Source organism: Anser cygnoides, chromosome W (assembly GCF_040182565.1).
Source record: "Anser cygnoides isolate HZ-2024a breed goose chromosome W, Taihu_goose_T2T_genome, whole genome shotgun sequence".
Lineage (NCBI taxonomy): Eukaryota > Metazoa > Chordata > Aves > Anseriformes > Anatidae > Anser > Anser cygnoides.
The window spans coordinates 977409-996594 of record NC_089911.1 but is presented as its reverse complement, the minus strand read 5'-3'; the positions used below and the strand labels follow the sequence as shown (position 1 = coordinate 996594).

At 41.2% G+C, this 19186-nt stretch overlaps 1 protein-coding gene across 1 annotated transcript in view; it reads right to left on the bottom strand.

Annotated features, from left to right (window-relative positions):
- The window catches only part of LOC125181257 (nipped-B-like protein), a 100229-nt gene that overhangs the window by 44071 nt on the left and 36972 nt on the right, over window positions 1-19186 (bottom strand). The window contains exons 6-7 of the mRNA XM_066987102.1: window positions 15230-15529; window positions 9318-10541 (exon numbers count right to left, since the gene is read on the bottom strand). Of these exons, the coding sequence (XP_066843203.1) occupies window positions 9318-10541; window positions 15230-15529 (1524 nt within the window). The remainder of the gene's footprint in view (window positions 1-9317; window positions 10542-15229; window positions 15530-19186) is intronic.

The window sequence follows — 19186 nt, the reverse complement described above, 5'->3', positions numbered from 1 at the left end:
GTTTGAGCAGTGGCATCCCCACGCTAACTGTCCATGTCCCTTTGTATACATATGCAGCATCTGAGGAGAGTTAGCTTACATCCAGCCCCAGACAAGAGGGAAATTTGTATATATGTATTTTAAGACAATTTCCACAGGCACAGACCATTCACCAAAGGGCCTCAGAACCTGGTTCTCCTAACACAAATGCTCAATTTTAAGCACTATGGGTAAATTCATTGAAGTCAGCACGACTACTCACAGAGCATAAAACCTACAGGAAATCTGGCCAAAGACACTGCAAAAACCAGCTATAAGTAAAGAAACAAAAGCTGCATTAAGATTCATATAGATGTTTAAAAGCCATATGCACATACACCAACAAGAGTATTTTCTACAAATATATATTTAAGCCTTTCCAAATCTATTATGAAAAGTATATTTAAAAACAGAATAATTAGTTAGATCACTTGGAGAGGAAATGAGAAAAGGAAACAAATCAGTAATGGATTGTATATCCAGCTTGGCAAGAGTTCCATGACTGAAGACACCTACTCAATTTCAAAACTATGTCTGAATGTTTCATGATGTTTCATGAATAAGGTTGTGATCATTGCTTTGAGGAACTGCTAGAACAATTTATTCTTTATTTTGCTTACACTGTGCACAAAGAATGTCTATGCAAGATGAACAGTGATTTATTTTAAGTAAGAAAACCATTAAAAACAAACAAAAAAACAAAAAACCCTAAACAATAAACAGAAACCACAGGCTACTACTCTCCTATCTCCTAGGAATATCTGTTCTTGCTTTCCTTATTGATTTTGTTCCTAGGGTAGAACAATACTCAATTTTTAAAAATAAGTCAATTGCTACCAGCTTAATTAGACATCAATGAAAAAATAAAAATGCAAGTACTTTAAATATTTGGAAAAATAACCATTTCTTTCTCAGAAGTCCCAAGTTTGTTTGTTTGTGTTTGTGTTGTTTTTTTTTTACGTTCTCCAATGCCAAATTCAACTAATTGCTTGAACTGCACTCTCTCCAGTTACAAATATTTCAGGTGATGGTATAAGCTTCCCCTTTATTCTATTTATTAGAAAATACGTAAGGAATTCTTTATTCCAGAAGGGAATAGTAGAAAAGAGAAAAAATGGAATTACTGTAAAGTTCTCTATAAGCCATCTTTAAAGATTTTGTATCTTTCACAATGTTCCCTGGAGCAAGACTGCTACATGTTTCCTTAGGTGCTGAAGATTATAAATAACCAAATCTAAAGAGTTTTACTCATGCAGTTATGCATGACTATGTGTGTATCAATAATTCTGATATACATGGAAAAGGACTGCACATCCTTTTTTGAATTCAAGGATATTATATACTGCAGGAGAGTCAAGAGTTTATATTTATTTTACTTTACTATTTATGTTATGTTGAATAAGGGCCATCCAATCTTCACTAGAAACATCTTACTAAATTCATTCTTTTACAGCTCCATATTTTATTATAAATGTACTTATTTGTTCATAGTAGTAAAGAAATACTTATGAGAATCCAGTTTATTGCAAGAATCGTGTCACACAGCAACAAACATTAGGCTGTAAAAACCATGCCTTTTCAGTTTACAAGATCCTTTTCAAAAATTATTAAAAGAATATATAACATAAAACCCCATGAAAGCATCTACAAAAACATGTATGATCACCTACAATTTTTCAATTTGTTTGATACATTTTCTAAAACTTGGTACCTCCCTTTCCTGCTTCCACTTTAATCAGCTGCATTTGCCTCTAGTTTCCATGGCTTTTTAAATAGCAAAGGAGAAAGTAACTTTACTAAAAAGTTAGTCTACAAGTTAATAAGAATGTAATAAGAATGCCCCCAGAAACTAGGCTTTCTGAAAAACTGTCGTGGTCAAAGGAATAACTCCCTCCCTCTCCACCCCCCCACGCCCACCCCCGTATGTTTTCCACATACAGTAGAAAGAGTTCTACAAATACTTAGTGAACATAATTTTTCCCTTCTTTACATATGGCTTAAAAAATGGAAAGGCATGGATATGATTCAAAAGTAAAGCATTGCTTTTTGTTCATAATTTGATGTGTGGTTTCAAGTTTGTAGAACAGCCTTTAACTTTAGCTAATGTTTTCTAAAATCTAATCTTTAGAAGTATCCAAGCTCACTTTGCCTTGAATTTGCAAGTCAAGTAGATCTCCCTGATTCAAATAGATACATCCATTACCAGAATGCCTTCAAGAGAGGTTGAAGAGGAAGGAGGGGAAAAAAAAAGTAATAACATTATGGACTTTTATTGGATCCATTCAATATGGACAGCAACTATATTTTGACACAACAATCAGTGCCACCCATACAAAAACTTCAAACTAGCATAGGTCAGCTTTTCAGAATCAGAAAGGCTGTTCACGCCATTAAATCAAAACCAACACTAATAAACTGTTACCTTGTCAGTAATGATTTATTTTTACTTTCCAAACTAGAGAAAACAGATGTACAGTTTACATTTTGGTGTGATTTCCTGTGAACTAACCAGCCATCAAGATTCGAAAACATTAAAAAAAAAAACCAAACTCCAAATTTGAAATATCCCTCAGTGTGCGAATTTAACAATACCCTTTCCACTGCACTTTCCCTTAAAATGCTCCTGTATGTTGTTTATATTGTGCACTGAGTCCTTGGTGATGCAAGTCCCTTGTCCACTGGCTTCATACTCCTCCAAGTAATTCTGTGCCCTGGACAAGTTTCAAGAATGGAAGGGGAATCACAAGGCAATGGCAGTCCTTTTCTCAAAGAGGAATTTAAGGCATGGCGAAGACACATAAGACTCATAAGAAAGAAGTTCGACTTTTATCTCAATACCATATCGTTAGCTGAAAAACACACAGCCAAGATGAATACTGACCAAAAATAATCCACGCAGTAGTCTGTTTACTTCTGTGGCTTTCATTGTTCCTCTCCCACTCTACCTCAAAGTTTGTGGAAGGGTATACAGCTATAATACATATAAACCCTCTATCAAGCCCCTTAACCTCACATTTTGAGTACATTCATGAAGGGATAACTCTTGAGGATCAAGATGCATGGGCGCAGCTGCGCGTGTACCCCCTCAAGAGGATGGAGACTCAGACCCCTCAGCACCACTGCCCAAGGGACTGTGCCCACAGGAGTCTCTGTGGCAATGGATTTGGCGGGAGGAAGAGGAAGCATATCCTGTATCATTCCTTAGAACCTGCTTGAACACATCTTTCAAAATCATTTTTCCTCATCTACCCCAGTACTGGCACAAAGGGAAGATTCCCTGACTCTGGCTAATAAAAGGAGAGGTTCAGCCTCCTTGTTTATATTCCAGTCCTCAGCTCTGGCTTTGAGAAATGAGACCCAGCCAGGTTGGTTGGTCAGAGAAGAATCTGGACACAGCAACTGAATAAATCCCATGATGTAGCAGAGGTCATAACTGCCCACAGCTAAGCAGCACAGAATCAAAAATGATTTTATAATAGCACAAAATATTCCTAGAAGCAGGAATTGTGTTTTGAACTAACCCTATTTTAAACTGGATTTAAGCTAAATCACAGCAATGATGTTGAATGTGATAAGGCCAGAAGAAGACGTTTTATTGAAAGATGGATGGATGACAGGAAAATCAAAGGGCAAGAAATACAAGCAGATAAGAGAAGGAAAGAAAAATCAAAATGTACTAAGCTACATGAAATATGAGAGATGGGAGAAGAAATGTAATAGTAATGCTAAAGGCAACACTAGAAAAGATGTTATACTCTATTAAGAAATATAAGATGAACTAAATAAAGAATTCTTATGAAAATTACATTTCCTAGTCCATTAAAATGTTTACAACTAAAAATAGCAGAGTAAAACAGTGAATAGTATTTCTTTTAATTGGAGTGAGGACACTGGAAATCACATGAATATTTTCTGTATCAGTCAGTTGTTGACAAGTAGACTCTGGCTTATAAAAATATCGCTTGATGAATTATGAACCTTTTCAGACACTGGAGTTCGCCTAATTATTTAGCATAATATATCATAAGTTATCAGGAACTTGGACAAAGCACATAAAACTAAAAATGCACATGAAAAATATGAAGTTCAAAAGACACCTTCTCCAAAATCTGTCCAGCTGAACATTCAAAACTTGATTTGTAAGAGAAATGTAGGGAAATACTCATATTTTCAGGATAAAAAGTAAATATCTAACAAGGAGGCTCACATTTTACCAAAAAAAAAAAAAAAAGTAATACTCATCTTGAATTATTCAGTCTTTAAGACTCAACAGTCAGGTTAGTAGAGAATAGATTTCGACCAATAAATTCACTATACCAATATCACTCTGTACACATACACATAAACCATTATATATGCAGAACAGGATTTCTATATCATTTCTCATCAAATCACCTTTGAAATAAAACATTTCAATCTCACATTCATAAGTAATGAGATACCTGTAATTGCATTCATAAATAATCCTGTATACAGCTCAAATCCTCTCCCCTACCAATTGTTTTGTCTATTTTCAGACATGACAGCTCTGTAAACACTGTGTAAGAACTATGTAAGAAATTTAAATGCTTTAAATGACAAAATTTATAAAAGGAACACTGACCACTGAGTAACACTTATTTCACAATGTGAGATGATCTACTTCAGTTTGAAAACAAAGCCAAAATTATAATCAAAAAGAAATTATTGAAGAAAAGCAATCATATAAAAAAGCATTAACTCAGCAAAAGAGAAAAACAATCAAATATTAAACCTAACAAGAAGCTATATCTCATATTATCCTCTCAACATTACTAATTTAAATAAGTCAGCCAATTGTTTAGCAGTTCCTTTCCTCTTTCCACATACACTGGACCCTAAAGACAGCAATGTCTGAATGTCTCCTAAAGACAGAACCTTTTTGTAAGTTTATTATCACACAGCCTTGTCCCTGGATTCAGCTGGGATAGAGCTAATTTTTTTATAGGGGCTGGTATGTTGCCTTGTTTTGAATTTAGGACAAGAATAATGCTGATAACACACAGATGTTTTAATTGTTGCAGAGCAGTGCTCACACAGAGCCAAGGACTTTTCAGTTTCTTATACCACCCTGCCAGTGAGGAGGGTGGGGGTGCACAAGGAGCTGGGAGGGGACAGAACCAGGACAGCTGACCCAAACTGGTCAAAGGCATATTCCATGGCATGTGATGTCATGCTGAAAAATAAAACTGGGGGAGTTGAACAGGAGGGTTGCCTCTGCTCGGGGTCTGTCTGAGCATCAGTAGGCGGATGGTGAGCAATTGCATTGTGCATCACTTGTTTTGTTTATTCTTTTTTGTTCTTATTATTCTTTGTTGCCTTTTTTTTCTTTTTTTTTTTCCTTTCCTCCTTCTTTCTTCCCCCCCCCTTTCTTATTAAACTGTCCTTATCTCAACCCATGAGTTCTTGGCACTTACCTTTTCAATTTTCTCCCCCATCCCCCTGGGACTGGGTGAGTGAGCAACCATCTGTGTGGTGCTTAGCTGCCTAACAGGTTAAACCACAGTGGTCCTTCTAGCGCCCAATGCAAGGCAATACAATGGAAGAAGTATTTGAGAAAGGGAAGAAAACAGTCCAAATCCTTCTGAAGGCTGGTTTTGCCATAAAACAAAATAAAGTTAAAGGACCTGCAGGAGAGATCCAGTTTTTAGGAATAAAATGGCAAGATGGACATCATCAAATCCCAATGGATGTGATCAACAAAATAACAGCTATGTCTCCACCAACTAGCAAAAAAAAACCCACAAGCTTTCTCAGGTGTCGTGGGGTTTTGGAGAATGCACATTCCAAATTACAGTCTGATTGTAAGCCCGCTCTATCAAGTGACCTGGAAGAAAAACAATTTCAAATCGGGCCCCGAGCAAGGACAAGCCTTTGAACAAATTAAATGGGGGATATTTCATGCAGTAGCCCTTGGGTCCGTTTGAGCAGGACAAGATGTAAAAAATGTGCTCTACATCGCAGCTTGGGAAAATGGCCTCGCCTGGAGCCTCTGGAAGAAAGAACCAGAGCAGACTCATGGTCAACCCCTAGGGTTTTGGAGTCAGGGATACAGAGGATCCGAGGTATTGGCCGCGTATGAAGGGTTCAAGCTGCTTCAGAAGTGGTTGGTACTGAAGCACAGCTCCTCTTGGCACCCCGACTGCTGGTTCTGGGCTGGATATTCAAAGGGAGGCTCCCCTCTACACATCATGCAACTGATGCTACATGGAGCAAGTGGGTTGGATTGATCACACAGCAGGCTTGAATAGGAAACCCCAGTTCCCCAGGAATCTTGGAAGTTATTATGGACTGGCCAGAAGGCAAAGATTTCAGAATATCACCAGAGAAGGAGGTGACACGTTCTGCAGAGGCCCCACTGTACAACAAGCTACCGGAAAATGAGACACAACATGCCCTGTCCACTGAAGGGTCCTGTCATATCGTGGGAAAGCATCAGAGGTGGAAGGCTGCTGTATGGAGTCCTACACAACAGGTTGCCGAAACTGCTGAAGGAGAAAGTGAATCAAGCCAATTTGCAGAAGTGAAGGCCATCCAGCTGGCTTTAGATATTGCTGAACGAGAAAAGTGGCCAGTTCTCTATCTCTATACTGATTCATTGATGGTAGCAAATGCCCCGTGGGGGTGGTTACAGCAATGGAAGCAGAACAACTGGCAGCGCAGGGGCAAGCCCATCTGGGCTGCTGCATTGTGGTAAGATATTGCTGCCCAGGCAGAGAATCTGGTAGTAAAGGTACGCCATGTAGATGGTCATGTGCCCAAGAGTCAGGCCACTGAAGAACATCAAAACAACCAGCAGGTGGATCAGGCTGCTAAGATTGAAGTGGCTCAGGTGGACCTGGACTGGCAACATAAAGGTGAATTATTTATAGCCCGATGGGCCCATGACACCTCAGGCCATCAAGGTAGAGATGCAACCTACAGATGGGCTCGTGATCGAGGGGTGGACCTGACCATGGACACTATAACACAGGTTATTCATGATTGTGAAACATGTGCTGCAATCAAGCAAGACAAACGGTCAAAGCCTCTTTGGTATGGAGGACGATGGCTGAAATATAAATATGGAGAGGCCTGGCAGATTGATTACATCACACTCCCTCAAACCCGCAACGGCAAGCGCCACGTACTTACAATGGTGGAAGCAACCACCGGATGGCTGGAAACATATTCTGTGCCCCATGCCACCACCTGGAACACTATCCTGGGCCTTGAAAAGCAAGTCCTATGGCGACATGGCACCCCAAAAAGAATTGAGTCAGACAATGGGACTCGTTTGCAAAACAACCTTATAGACACCTGGGACAGAGAATGGCACTGAGTGGGTATATCACATCCCTTATCATGCACCAGCCTCTGGGAAAATCAAACGATATAATGGATTGTTAAAGACTACACTGAAACCAACAGGTGCTGGGACATTCAAACACTGGGATACACATTTAGGAAAGGCCACCTGGTTAGTCAATACTAGGGGATCTGCCAACTGAGCTGGCCCTGCCCACTCAAACCTGTTATGTACTGTAGAAGGGGATAAAGGCCCTGTAGTGCACATAAAAACATGTTTGGGAAGAGAGTCTGGGTTATTCCTGCCTCAGGCAAAGGTAAACCCATCCATGGGATTGCTTTTTCTCAAGGACCTGGGTGCACTTGGTGAGTAATGCAGAAAGATGGCAAAGTTTGATGTGTACCCTAAAGGTGATTTAACGTTGGGTGAGAATAGCCAATGATTTGAATTATACAGCATTATATGTCAATTGGCACGATATATCATCACAACTATGGTTGCTATATGCCTTATCAACGGTATTACCGTAAGAGTCACCCAGATTAATGACGAATTAATCTTGATGGAACCAGGCAAGTGCAGCAGTGATGTGACCAGAGCTGGCTTCAACATGCGATACTCCAACACCACACACCATCTCTCCTGTCCAGAAGGACCATTATGACCAAAATCATAGACTAAAATGAACTTGATGAACATTTTAAAGGGACATTTAAATGGACATTTTAAAGGTTTGGCCCACAGACTAAGGGGATGATATGTGTTTGTGTATCAATGCATGGAAAGGATGGTGCAATTAATGAGAATGTATTGGAAAGCGTAAGACCTGAGCATGACATAGATGGTATGGAATTAGGGGTGGATATTGTCCTGGTTTCAGCTGGGATAGAGTTAATTTTCTACCAAGTAGCTGGTATGGTGCCATATTTTGGATTTAGGATGAGAATAATGCTGATAACACATTGATGTTTTAGTTGCTGCAGAACAGTGCTTACGCTAAGTCAAGGACTTTTTAGCTTCTCATACTGCCCAGCCAGCAAGGAGTCTGGGGGTGCACAGGAAGCTGGGAGAGGACACAGCCAGGACAGCTGACCCAAACCAGCCAAAGGGATATTCCATACCATACGGCATCATGCTGAACAATAAAACAGGGGGGAGTTGGCCCGGGAGGGGGGGGGGGTACCGTTGCTTGGGGGCTGGCTGGGCATCGGTCAGCTGGTGGGGAGCAACTTCATTGTGCATCACTTGCTTCGGTTTTTTTTTGTTTGTTTGTTATTTTTTCCTTCTTTTCTTTCTTGTTTTTCCTTTGTTATTAAACTGTCTTTATCTCAACCCATGAGTTCTTGCACTTCTCTTTTCAGTTTTTCTCCCCCATCCCACTGGAGGGTGGGGGAGTGAGTGAATAGCAGTGTGGTGTTTAGCTGCCTGCTGGTTTAAAACCATAACAAGCTTGAAGTGTAGACACTCTGTAAAAGTGATGTATTTATAGTGTAAGAGAGGCAAATGGTATTTTTGAAGTCTGTTCTTGTTCTATGATGTCAAAACATCTCTTGGCAAACCACATTTCAGTCCTAATTAAAAATATAAAAGAAACTTAGGGCTTGTCTAAGTAGCATATTCCACCTCTTCAGTTACACTGATTTCGTTAAAATAGTAACCGTCCCTTATATAGGCACACTTAAACCAGTTTAATTCATACATATACCCATTATATTTAGCTAGATAAATTACCAGATTAGACTCATGTAGCTGAAAGTACAGCTTAAAACCATTTACGTATTCCCACATTAGGTACTTGCACCGAAACAAATAAATCACTTCAAGATTTCCAGTAACAAGCCCTGAGATGAGTTTCACTTTGATTCCCTGAAATCACCACATAAGCAAGCATATAAACTATCAAACATTTGTGTTTAATTTCTAACCACAGGAACAGTAAACTAAAAGAACAGGAGTGTACAATATATAATGCAATTAACAAAAACAGTCTTACCTTTATTAGATTTGGATGACTTGTTCTTGTTAGGTTTAAAACACGAGCCCCTTGATTTATCTTCTCTATCCTTAATAAATTTCTGCACATCATCCAAAGAAAGTTTCTGAAGGACAACTACAGGTTTAGTTCCTTTATTTAGATCTTCACCTGGCCCAATCTTCTCTACTTTATCCTTCTGTTCACCTTCATATTCAGTTTTCCTTGACTCCTGAGTGACATTGCCATCTTTATCACGCTTGATTTTTGGAATGACAAAATGTTTCAATGCACCAGATCTTGCCCCCAACAAGTAACTGGGAAACTCTGCTTTATTCTCAGCATGTGCTTTATTGCTATCAAGTTTACTCTTATTACCATCTGTCCTTCGTTCATCCTTGCTGTTGGGTGATTTAAAACCCGTTTTTTCAGGTCTTGATTTACTAAAATCTCCTCTACCTTCCTGTTTAATACGAGGGCTGTCAGGTCTTGATTTCTGATCCCCAGAAGAAAACTTTTCCCTTGATTCACCGGACTCATGTCTGTGTTTCCTTTCAAATTTCTCAGTTTTTGAACCATCAGGTTTAATACCATGCTTAGAATCATATTCATTTTTGTTTGAGGATCTCAAATACTCAGGCCTTCTAATCTTGGATGGATCCCCCCTGTATCTCTCTGACTCCTCCCTGTCCTCAGATCTTTGTTTAAAGCTATCATGGTCACGTCTCAGTGCATCAGAAACCGAACGCCCATCAGGCCTTTGTTTTGCTGGATCTGATCTACTTTCAGATTTTATCCTTGAAGGATCAGATTTCACATCTGGTTTTTGCCTAGGTATTTCAATTTTCTTATCTGACAATGGTTTACTCGAGTCTCTCCTATTATCATGTCTATGTTTTGGTGTTTCAGGCCTGCCTTCGCTCTTCTGTTTTGGCGTTTCAGGCCTCTGCCTTATTTCCTGTTTGCCATTATTTTGTTTTCCTTCATTTTGTTTCATCTCCATTTGCCTGCTCTCATTTTGTTTTGACTCTGTCTGTCTGTTCTCATTTTGTTTCAGCTCTGTTTGTTTGCTTTCATATTTAGTTTCTACCTGTTTGTTTTCATTGTGTGTACTTTCCAACCTTCTGTTCTCATTTTGCTCAAATTCCATTTGTCTGTTTTCATTTTGCTGGATATCTGTCTTTTGACCCTCAAAGTCTGCCTTTTTCCTAAAAATCTCAGGATGGTTGTTGTGGTTTAACCCGGCTGGCAGCTAAACACCACACAGCCGTTCGCTCACCCTCCCCCCTCCCTCTCAGGGATGGGGGAGAGAAACGGGAAAGTGAAGCCGGTGAGTTGAGATAAAGACAGTTTATTAAGACAGGAATATAATAATAACAATAATAATAATAATAGTGATAATGATAATAGTATTAATAATAATAATGTGTAAGAAAACAAGTGATGCACAATGCAATTGCTCACCACCCGCTGACCGATGCCCAGCCTATCCCCGAGCAGCCGGCCCCCCACCCCGGCCAGCCACCCCTATATATTGTGTAGCATGACGTCAGATGGTATGGAATACCCCTTTGGCCAGTTTGGGTCAGCTGTCCTGGGTCTGTCCCCTCCCAGCTCCTGCTGCACCCCCAGCCTGCTCGCTGGCAGGACAGAGTGAGAAGCCGAAAAGTCCTTGGCCTGGTGTAAACACTGCTCTGCAACAATTAAAACATCAGCATGTTATCAGCGCTCTTCTCATCCTAATCCAAAACATAGCACCCTACCGGCTACCAGGAGGAAAATTAACTCTGTCCTAACTGGAACCAGGACAGATATCCACCCCTTATTCCATACCATTTATGTCATGCTCAGGTTACACTCTTTCCAATACCTTGTAATTAATCACCATTTTCATCTATGATATATAGCAATCATGGTAGTGATGACATACATTATTATATAATAATTAACATACTACAATTCAACTCATGGGCTATTCTCACCCAGTATCAAATCCCCTTGAGGTACACACCGGACCTCCCCATTCTTTTGCATTACCCACCAAGTGCATCCAGGTCCCTGAGCAAAAGCAATTCCACGAATGGGTTTGCCTTTTCCTGAGGCAGGAGTAGCCCAGACCGTTTTACCCAGCATGTTTCTTACGTGCACTACAGGAACTTTATCCCCTTCTACAGTGCGTAACAGGTTTGATTGGGCAGGTCCAGCTCGGTTGGCAGATCCCCTGGTATTGACTAACCAGGTGGCCTTTGCCAAATGTGTATCCCAATTTGTGAATGTCCCAGTACCCATTACTTTCAGTGTAGTCTTCAACAGTCCATTGTATCGTTCAACTTTTCCAGAGGCTGGTGCATGATAGGGGATGTGATACACCCACTCAATACCATGTTCTTTGGCCCAAGTGTCTATAAGGTTGTTTCGGAAATGAGTCCCGTTGTCTGACTCAATTCTCTCTGGGGTGCCATGTCACCATAGGACTTGCTTTTCAAGGCCCAGGATAGTGTTCCGGGCGGTGGCATGGGGCACAGGATACGTTTCCAGCCATCCGGTGGTTGCTTCCACCATTGTAAGTACGTGGCGCTTGCCGTTGCGGGTTTGAGGGAGTGTGATGTAATCAATCTGCCAGGCCTCTCCATATTTATATTTCAGCCATCGTCCTCCATACCAAAGAGGTTTTGACCGTTTGGCTTGCTTGACTGCAGCACATGTTTCACAATCATGAATAACCTGTGCTATAGTGTCCATGGTCAGGTCCACCCCTCGATCACGAGCCCATCTGTATGTTGCATCTCTACCTTGATGGCCTGAGGTGTCATGGGCCCATCGGGCTATAAATAATTCACCTTTATGTTGCCAGTCCAGGTCCACCTGAGCCACTTCAATCTTAGCAGCCTGATCCACCTGCTGGTTGTTTTGATGTTCTTCAGTAGCCCGATTCGTGGGCACATGAGCATCTACATGGCGTACCTTTACAACCAGGTTCTCTACCCGGACAGCAATATCTTGCCACAATGCCGCAGCCCAGATGGGCTTGCCCCTGCGCTGCCAGTTGTTCTGCTTCCATTGCTGTAACCACCCCCACAGGGCATTTGCCCTGTGAAAAGCAAACTTTTCAGAGAACCCCTTTTTCCCAATTGTTTTTCTTTGCAATTCACGTACCCGTGCCTCTAGGGTCGCAGTAGATTTTCCATCCCATTTTCTCATGTCCTCTCCATGGTCACGTAGGTAAAACCACAGGGTGGCGCGGTGTGTGTGCCCACCATATTGTCTTCCTTGCATAGATGAACGTTTACCCCTAATAGCTGAGACACTGGTTTGTACAGGTGGGGAGGAAAATAATCTCTCTACAAGTTGGTGGATCTTTTCAGAAAGTTTCTCTAAAGTATTCTCTTTTAGATGGTGGACACTGGTTCGTTCAGGTGGAGGGGAAGATAAATTCTCTTTAAGTTGGTGGAACTCTTCAGAGAGTTTCTCCACAGCCGAGACACAGGCCTGTAGGGAAGAGGAGAGATTTCCTTCGTACTGCCGGAGTAATTTAGCCACTTCATTCACTGGGGGATTCTCCTCTGTTTTCCAGGTTAGTATTGCCAATGAGCTGGCATATGATGATGGTGCACTCTGTACGAACTTCCGCCACATGGGTCATGTACACTGGACTGCATCTGGAACTGTGGATGTTTGTGCGTCGTCTAGGTCCTTATAAATTACTTCCCGTACGGCCAATTCCCTCAGGTACTGAATTCCCTTCTCCATGGTGGTCCATTTGCCTGGTAGACATACAAGTTCTTCCTTGAAGGGATACCTTTCCTGCACAGCTGACAGGAGACGCCTCCAGAGGCTGCGAGATCGTGCTCCATCTCCAATTGCTTTGTCAATGCCTGTGTCCCTAGCAAGGGATCCCAGCCGCCTGGCTTCCTTGCCCTCTAATTCCACAAAATTGGCTCCGGTGTCCCAGCACCGGAGCAGCCAGGTGACAAGCTGCTCACCTATACAGCGACCAAAATCTTTTCGCACATCTCGAAGCTCACGCTGGTATAGAGTCCGGGTAGTTACTGTTGATTTTTCGACATCCCCATCCTCATCTTCAGTCTCCTGCACCTTTGATGGCCCAGCCTCGTCTTCACTATGCCCAGACTTAGCAGAAGACTGTCTGCGTTCTAAACGACCTGAGCCTCTATACCATTTTTTCACCTTGTCTACAGGGGCAACTTGCACTGCTACAGCTCGTTTCTCTGACCCAGACACAGGGTCTGCCACAGGGGTTGGAATACCCTCTGCGGGGTCAACTTGCACTGCTACAGCTCGTTTCTCTGACCCAGACACAGGGTCTGCCACAGGGGTTGGAATACCCTCTGCGGGGTCAACTTGCACTGCTACAGCTCGTTTCTCTGACCCAGACACAGGAGTGGGAGCAGGTGCAGGAGCTGGAGCTGCTGCAGGGGCTGGAGTGGCTGCGGGAGCTGGAGCTGGAGCGGCTGCAGGACCTGGAACTAGGTTGATAGTAGCATCAATTGCAGCTCGATAGGCACAAGCCAGACCCCAGCACGCTACAGTGATTTGTGTCACTTTGGAACTGCCAGAGTCATGACACCTTTTTTTCAAGCATTCTGCCAGCTTTTTAGGATTTTGCAGTTGTTCAGGGATGAATGTCCAAAACACTGGAGGTGACCACTGCTCTAGAAACCTGCCCATATCCTCCCACACTCCCTGCCACTTGCAACTATCCCGCCTCAAGACAGATCTCCGGATGAGATTCCTAAGTAGTTGTTTAACCCTCCACAAAACCTGAAGCGCATTCAGGAGACATAACAACAAGAGCAGGCTGGTCTGAGTATCCCAAGGATATTCAACATCTCGGAGAACCACCGTAACTAGCTCGGGGGATAAGAGGGTGGTGGTGGAGGAGAAAGGGAGAGTGAACAGGTAGGGAAACATGTCTTCCCCTGTCCCCTTCACAGATTGGCTCCCTAACGAAAACAGGCAATAGGTGTAATTGCTAATAGTTTCCGAGATATGGGTTCCAAAGTATAGAGTCGACGTCAGTGCTGAGTACAAATACCAGGTTAAAGTTGTGACCAGATATTTCATCATTTCATAAGCCATTGTTACACCGCACAGTACCATAACAATCTTAAACCAGGGCCCGGAAAGGATAAACAGTGCAACAGGGAGCACATACAGAAAGTAACGCACCATAAAACTCAATTTGGAATACAGGTACAGCAGACTGGAGATTAAGGCAATCAACATCGTGACTAGCAACTATTAAGCAGGTCCAATACTTATACCAATTTTGGTTTAACACACTCTGGTCAGATTTGTCGGTATCTCAACCCTTCGTGCCCCACGTTGGGCGCCAAAAGGACTGTTGTGGTTTAACCCGGCTGGCAGCTAAACACCACACAGCCGTTCGCTCACCCTCCCCCCTCCCTCTCTGGGATGGGGGAGAGAAACGGGAAAGTGAAGCCGGTGAGTTGAGATAAAGACAGTTTATTAAGACAGGAATATAATAATAACAATAATAATAATAATAGTGATAATGATAATAGTATTAATAATAATAATGTGTAAGAAAACAAGTGATGCACAATGCAATTGCTCACCACCCGCTGACCGATGCCCAGCCTATCCCCGAGCAGCCGGCCCCCCACCCCGGCCAGCCACCCCTATATATTGTTCAGCATGACGTCAGATGGTATGGAATACCCCTTTGGCCAGTTTGGGTCAGCTGTCCTGGGTCTGTCCCCTCCCAGCTCCTGCTGCACCCCTAGCCTGCTCGCTGGCAGGACAGAGCGAGAAGCCGAAAAGTCCTTGGCCTGGTGTAAACACTGCTCTGCAACAATTAAAACATCAGCATGTTATCAGCGCTCTTCTCATCCTAATCCAAAACATAGCACCCTACCAGCTACTGGGAGGAAAGCTAACTCTATCCTAACTGGAACCAGGACAATGGTTTTCAGGTTTAAGAACTCCAACAGTGTCTTCTTGGGGAACACACACAAACCCGTCATTATACTGCTTAATTTCTTCATTTTTTTTGAAGGCATCCAAATCCTGAGTTACTGTTGCCTGAGAGTCCACTCTTCCTGCTTGCTGAAGATCAATACTAACCATCAACGCTGGCCTTGCCCCATTTCCTGCAGAACCTGTCTCCTGAGAAGCTGGTCTATTTCCTCCGGTAGTACCCCCTGCCTCCTGTGGTTTGTTTTCTTGTTTTCGCTTCTTCAGAGGCTTATCTGCAAATAGGAAAAAAAAATCATAAATGATGTATATAGAAAGAGATTGTGTCCAATCAAAAATATCCGTTCCCCTCCATCCCCACAAATTAATCCCCCTCAGCATGTATGCGTACACTCAGCAAAACTCATTCAATTTAAAAGCAAGAATAGAACTTCTCTAGCTAATACTTTTTAATATATTCATAGACTATTGTTCATTGTCAGTCTACCACAGGTGCCAATTATTCATTTTAAAAAAAAAACGCCTTCAAAACACATGGTCAAAATCAAATCAAAGTCCCTGTAAAATTCCTAAGAGAACCATCTAATAAAGCAGCTGCAATATATAATGAGAAAACAAACAATTTAAGGCTGAAGCAAAAATCTGCAAAGACACTGAAGGTGCACCTTCTTAACTGTTTTTTGATTAATACTACTGTAAAAAGATTCCCCTCTGCAGATTGAGCCTCCTTTATTATATAACATAAGCAATTATCTGCAACAATTAAGAGGTTCTCCCTATATGGTTCAGTGCATCAGTTGGACGTCATGCATATTATTGCCAGGGAACACAGGAACAATGTACAAAAATGATTAAACTAACTCCAACACTCCAGGCTTCTCTTTAAAGCAGAACAGTATACCAAGAGCTGGAGTCTATACCGTAATACATACGTATCAGGTGGGGGGCCTCTATACACTTAAACTCTTGAGTAATTTCCCTTTGCAACAATAAAACTTTTCATGGATGAAAAAAAGTTCAGTGATAATTTTATGTAGTGTCAAGATCTTGACTCTGCAATAACCCTTTCAGTTTGTACTAAAAAAAAATCAAGAGTAGAATACAGAAAAATAAAAAGTGAGCCAATTACACACACCTTGTAATTTGGTAGAATTCATAGAAATGAGAAGCACATTGAAATATCAAAAAGAATATGTTCTGTCCATTTAAACTACAAGCTATTTATATTACCAATATGGTATTCTAAACTAAAATTAATTAATGCCATTAAAACATAAAGTCCTACTTGCACTAAGGCTTATATTCTCATTTGTCAACTATCATTGTGTAATTTGTTTAACAAATAAATAATTACTTTCTCTGTAATCAGGGAATATGATTTTAAGTTAAGGAATGACTAAACATAGGCTAGAAATTCTGGAGATCAATTGTCAAAATGTCTAGACCACAAATAGAATACGAGAAAAATAACTTATTTCGCGTCTAGATTTGTGGTGCCTTATCACCAGATGCGATTAGTGTCCTGGTTTCAGCTAGGATAGAGTTAATTTTCCTCCTAGTAGCTGGTAGGGTGCTATGTTTTGGATTTAGGTTGAGAAGAGAAGGTTGATAACACACTGATGTTTTAATTGTTGCAGAGCAGTGCTTACACCAAGCCAAGGACTTTTCAGCTTCTCGCTCTGTCCTGCCAGCGAGCAGGCTAGGGGTGCAGCAGGAGCTGGGAGGGGACAGACCCAGGACAGCTGACCCAAACTGGCCAAAGGGGTATTCCATACCATCTGACGTCATGCTACACAATATACATAGGGGTGGCTAGCCAGGATGGGTGGGCTGGCTGCTTGGGGATAGGCTGGGCATCGGTCAGCGGGTGGTGAGCAATTGCATTGTGCATCACTTGTTTTGTACACATTATTGTTAGTACTATTATCATTTTTTTTTCCTGTCTTAATAAACTGTCTCTATCTCAACCCACAGGCTTCATTTTCCCGTTTCTCTCCCCCATCCCAGAGAGGGAGGGGGGAGGGTGAGCGTACAGCTGTGTGGTGCTTAGCTGCCAGCCAGGTTAAACCACAACAATTAGCCAGCTCTCTTTTTTAGAAGCAGAAGTATAAGGAGGATGCAATCAAGGAAAAGATAAATAAACTCCGAGGAAAAAAAATACAACTCAAATTGTAAACCAGAATTATAACATATGGTTTCTAATTTCATCTGCTTGTAGATAGATTCTTTTTCAGAACAGTGAAAACTTTGGAGGATCATCTCCAAAATTAACATTAGAACACAGTAATAAGTAGCAATATGGTCAATTCCAGTGATGTGAACAGGCTTTTTTCCCTCATAATTTTCATATCTATTTGTATGTCTTTACCTTCCTAAAACTCCAAAATTATATACATTTAATGGCTAGAAGACAGTAAAGACAGATATAATAGACTCCATGCACAAAATGGCCAATTGCAAATAAGGAATTTCTCATAATTCAACAAAAACCCATAGGAAAGACCGTCAACTTTATGATAGACATGTGAAGCAAAATAAGTTTGCCACACAGAAGGTACAGCTTTTTAGCATGGAGATTTTTACTTTTTCCGTAGAACAACAATTGTTGAATTCATGAGAGCTTATATAGATTAATTTCCCTACATTACTGCATTACTGAATAATAATTGTAAAAAAAAAAACACACCACTTTTTGTTTGTTTTGTTGTTGTTTTTTGAAACCTTTGTGCAGTGACAAAAATTCTGTGACTGAGGGCTTTGACCTCACTGAATTTCATGGCAGCTCTCAGGAACGGTCAGGAAGTAGAAGCCGATCAGACTACTGATAGGTTTCAAATTTGAATGTCCTTTTTAAAAAAATAAATAAAATACACATGCATACACACGTTGCTACCTTATTACCCAATTAAAAACTCCATAAATTTTGAAACACAAATTAAGACACTTGTGTTCTTAGGAAAAAGTCAATAAACTTTTTCATTTTAACCCAGAAATATCAGCCACACCAAAAAAGTCACGTATAGATCTGATGGTGGATCTACCAGTAGCCTTTAAGACTTTACTGTTACCAGTTACCTGCCCAATTCCTTCAACTGAGGTTATCACCTGTAGCAGAAGGGAACATGCATTCACATTTCCCCAAGTGCATTTCATTGTCCAGTGCATCAGCTTAAGGAACTAGTGAAAATAGTTTGCATTAACCTACCGGGCTGAACAAGTCAGCTAAGAGCCAAGCAAATGTTTCCTTCTGCTACCCCTACTATCAGGGCAAGGCCGATGGCCAGGAGCTGCGATGCCTTAAACTGCTATAGCTGAATCAACCAAAAGTCACCTTTCAGAGCCCTCATGCTGAGGGCACCCAAGATTAAACAACCAAAACAATTCAGGTAGGACCAATTTTCACTCTTGAACTTCTGTAACTGACCAGGCTCACAACACTGTTCATCTTCATCATCCAAAATGTCAACTTGTAAGTTGAAAACATATAAACAGATGATCACATTGCAACTTGGCATATTCCTACTAAACATAGAGCTTTTTTGATGGACCTTCTTCATTTCTCTTGTCAACTGAATACTGATGTTTTAGTATGTTGTTATAACTATAACCTGTTGTATTCGTGTTCTTATCTGAGAAGAAAGGGATGCCTTCAAAGTTTTCTTTTCCTAAAGGGCAAGGTGACTGCAGACAGAGTTACAGATTACTCATTTCTTCATATATCCAGTTCATCTTGATGGCGATCCTCAGAACTAGACTTGATCATTACTGTTTTGCCCCTATGAGATTTCTGGATCTAGGATAAAAAAAGCTGGCCCGAGTATAGGAAAATATCAGATTGAAATAGGGCATAAAATGTAGGATGAATACATAGTATCACTATCCTCATTGAGTATAATGAAAAAAAAAAATCCATTGAATGAGCACAAAGCCTC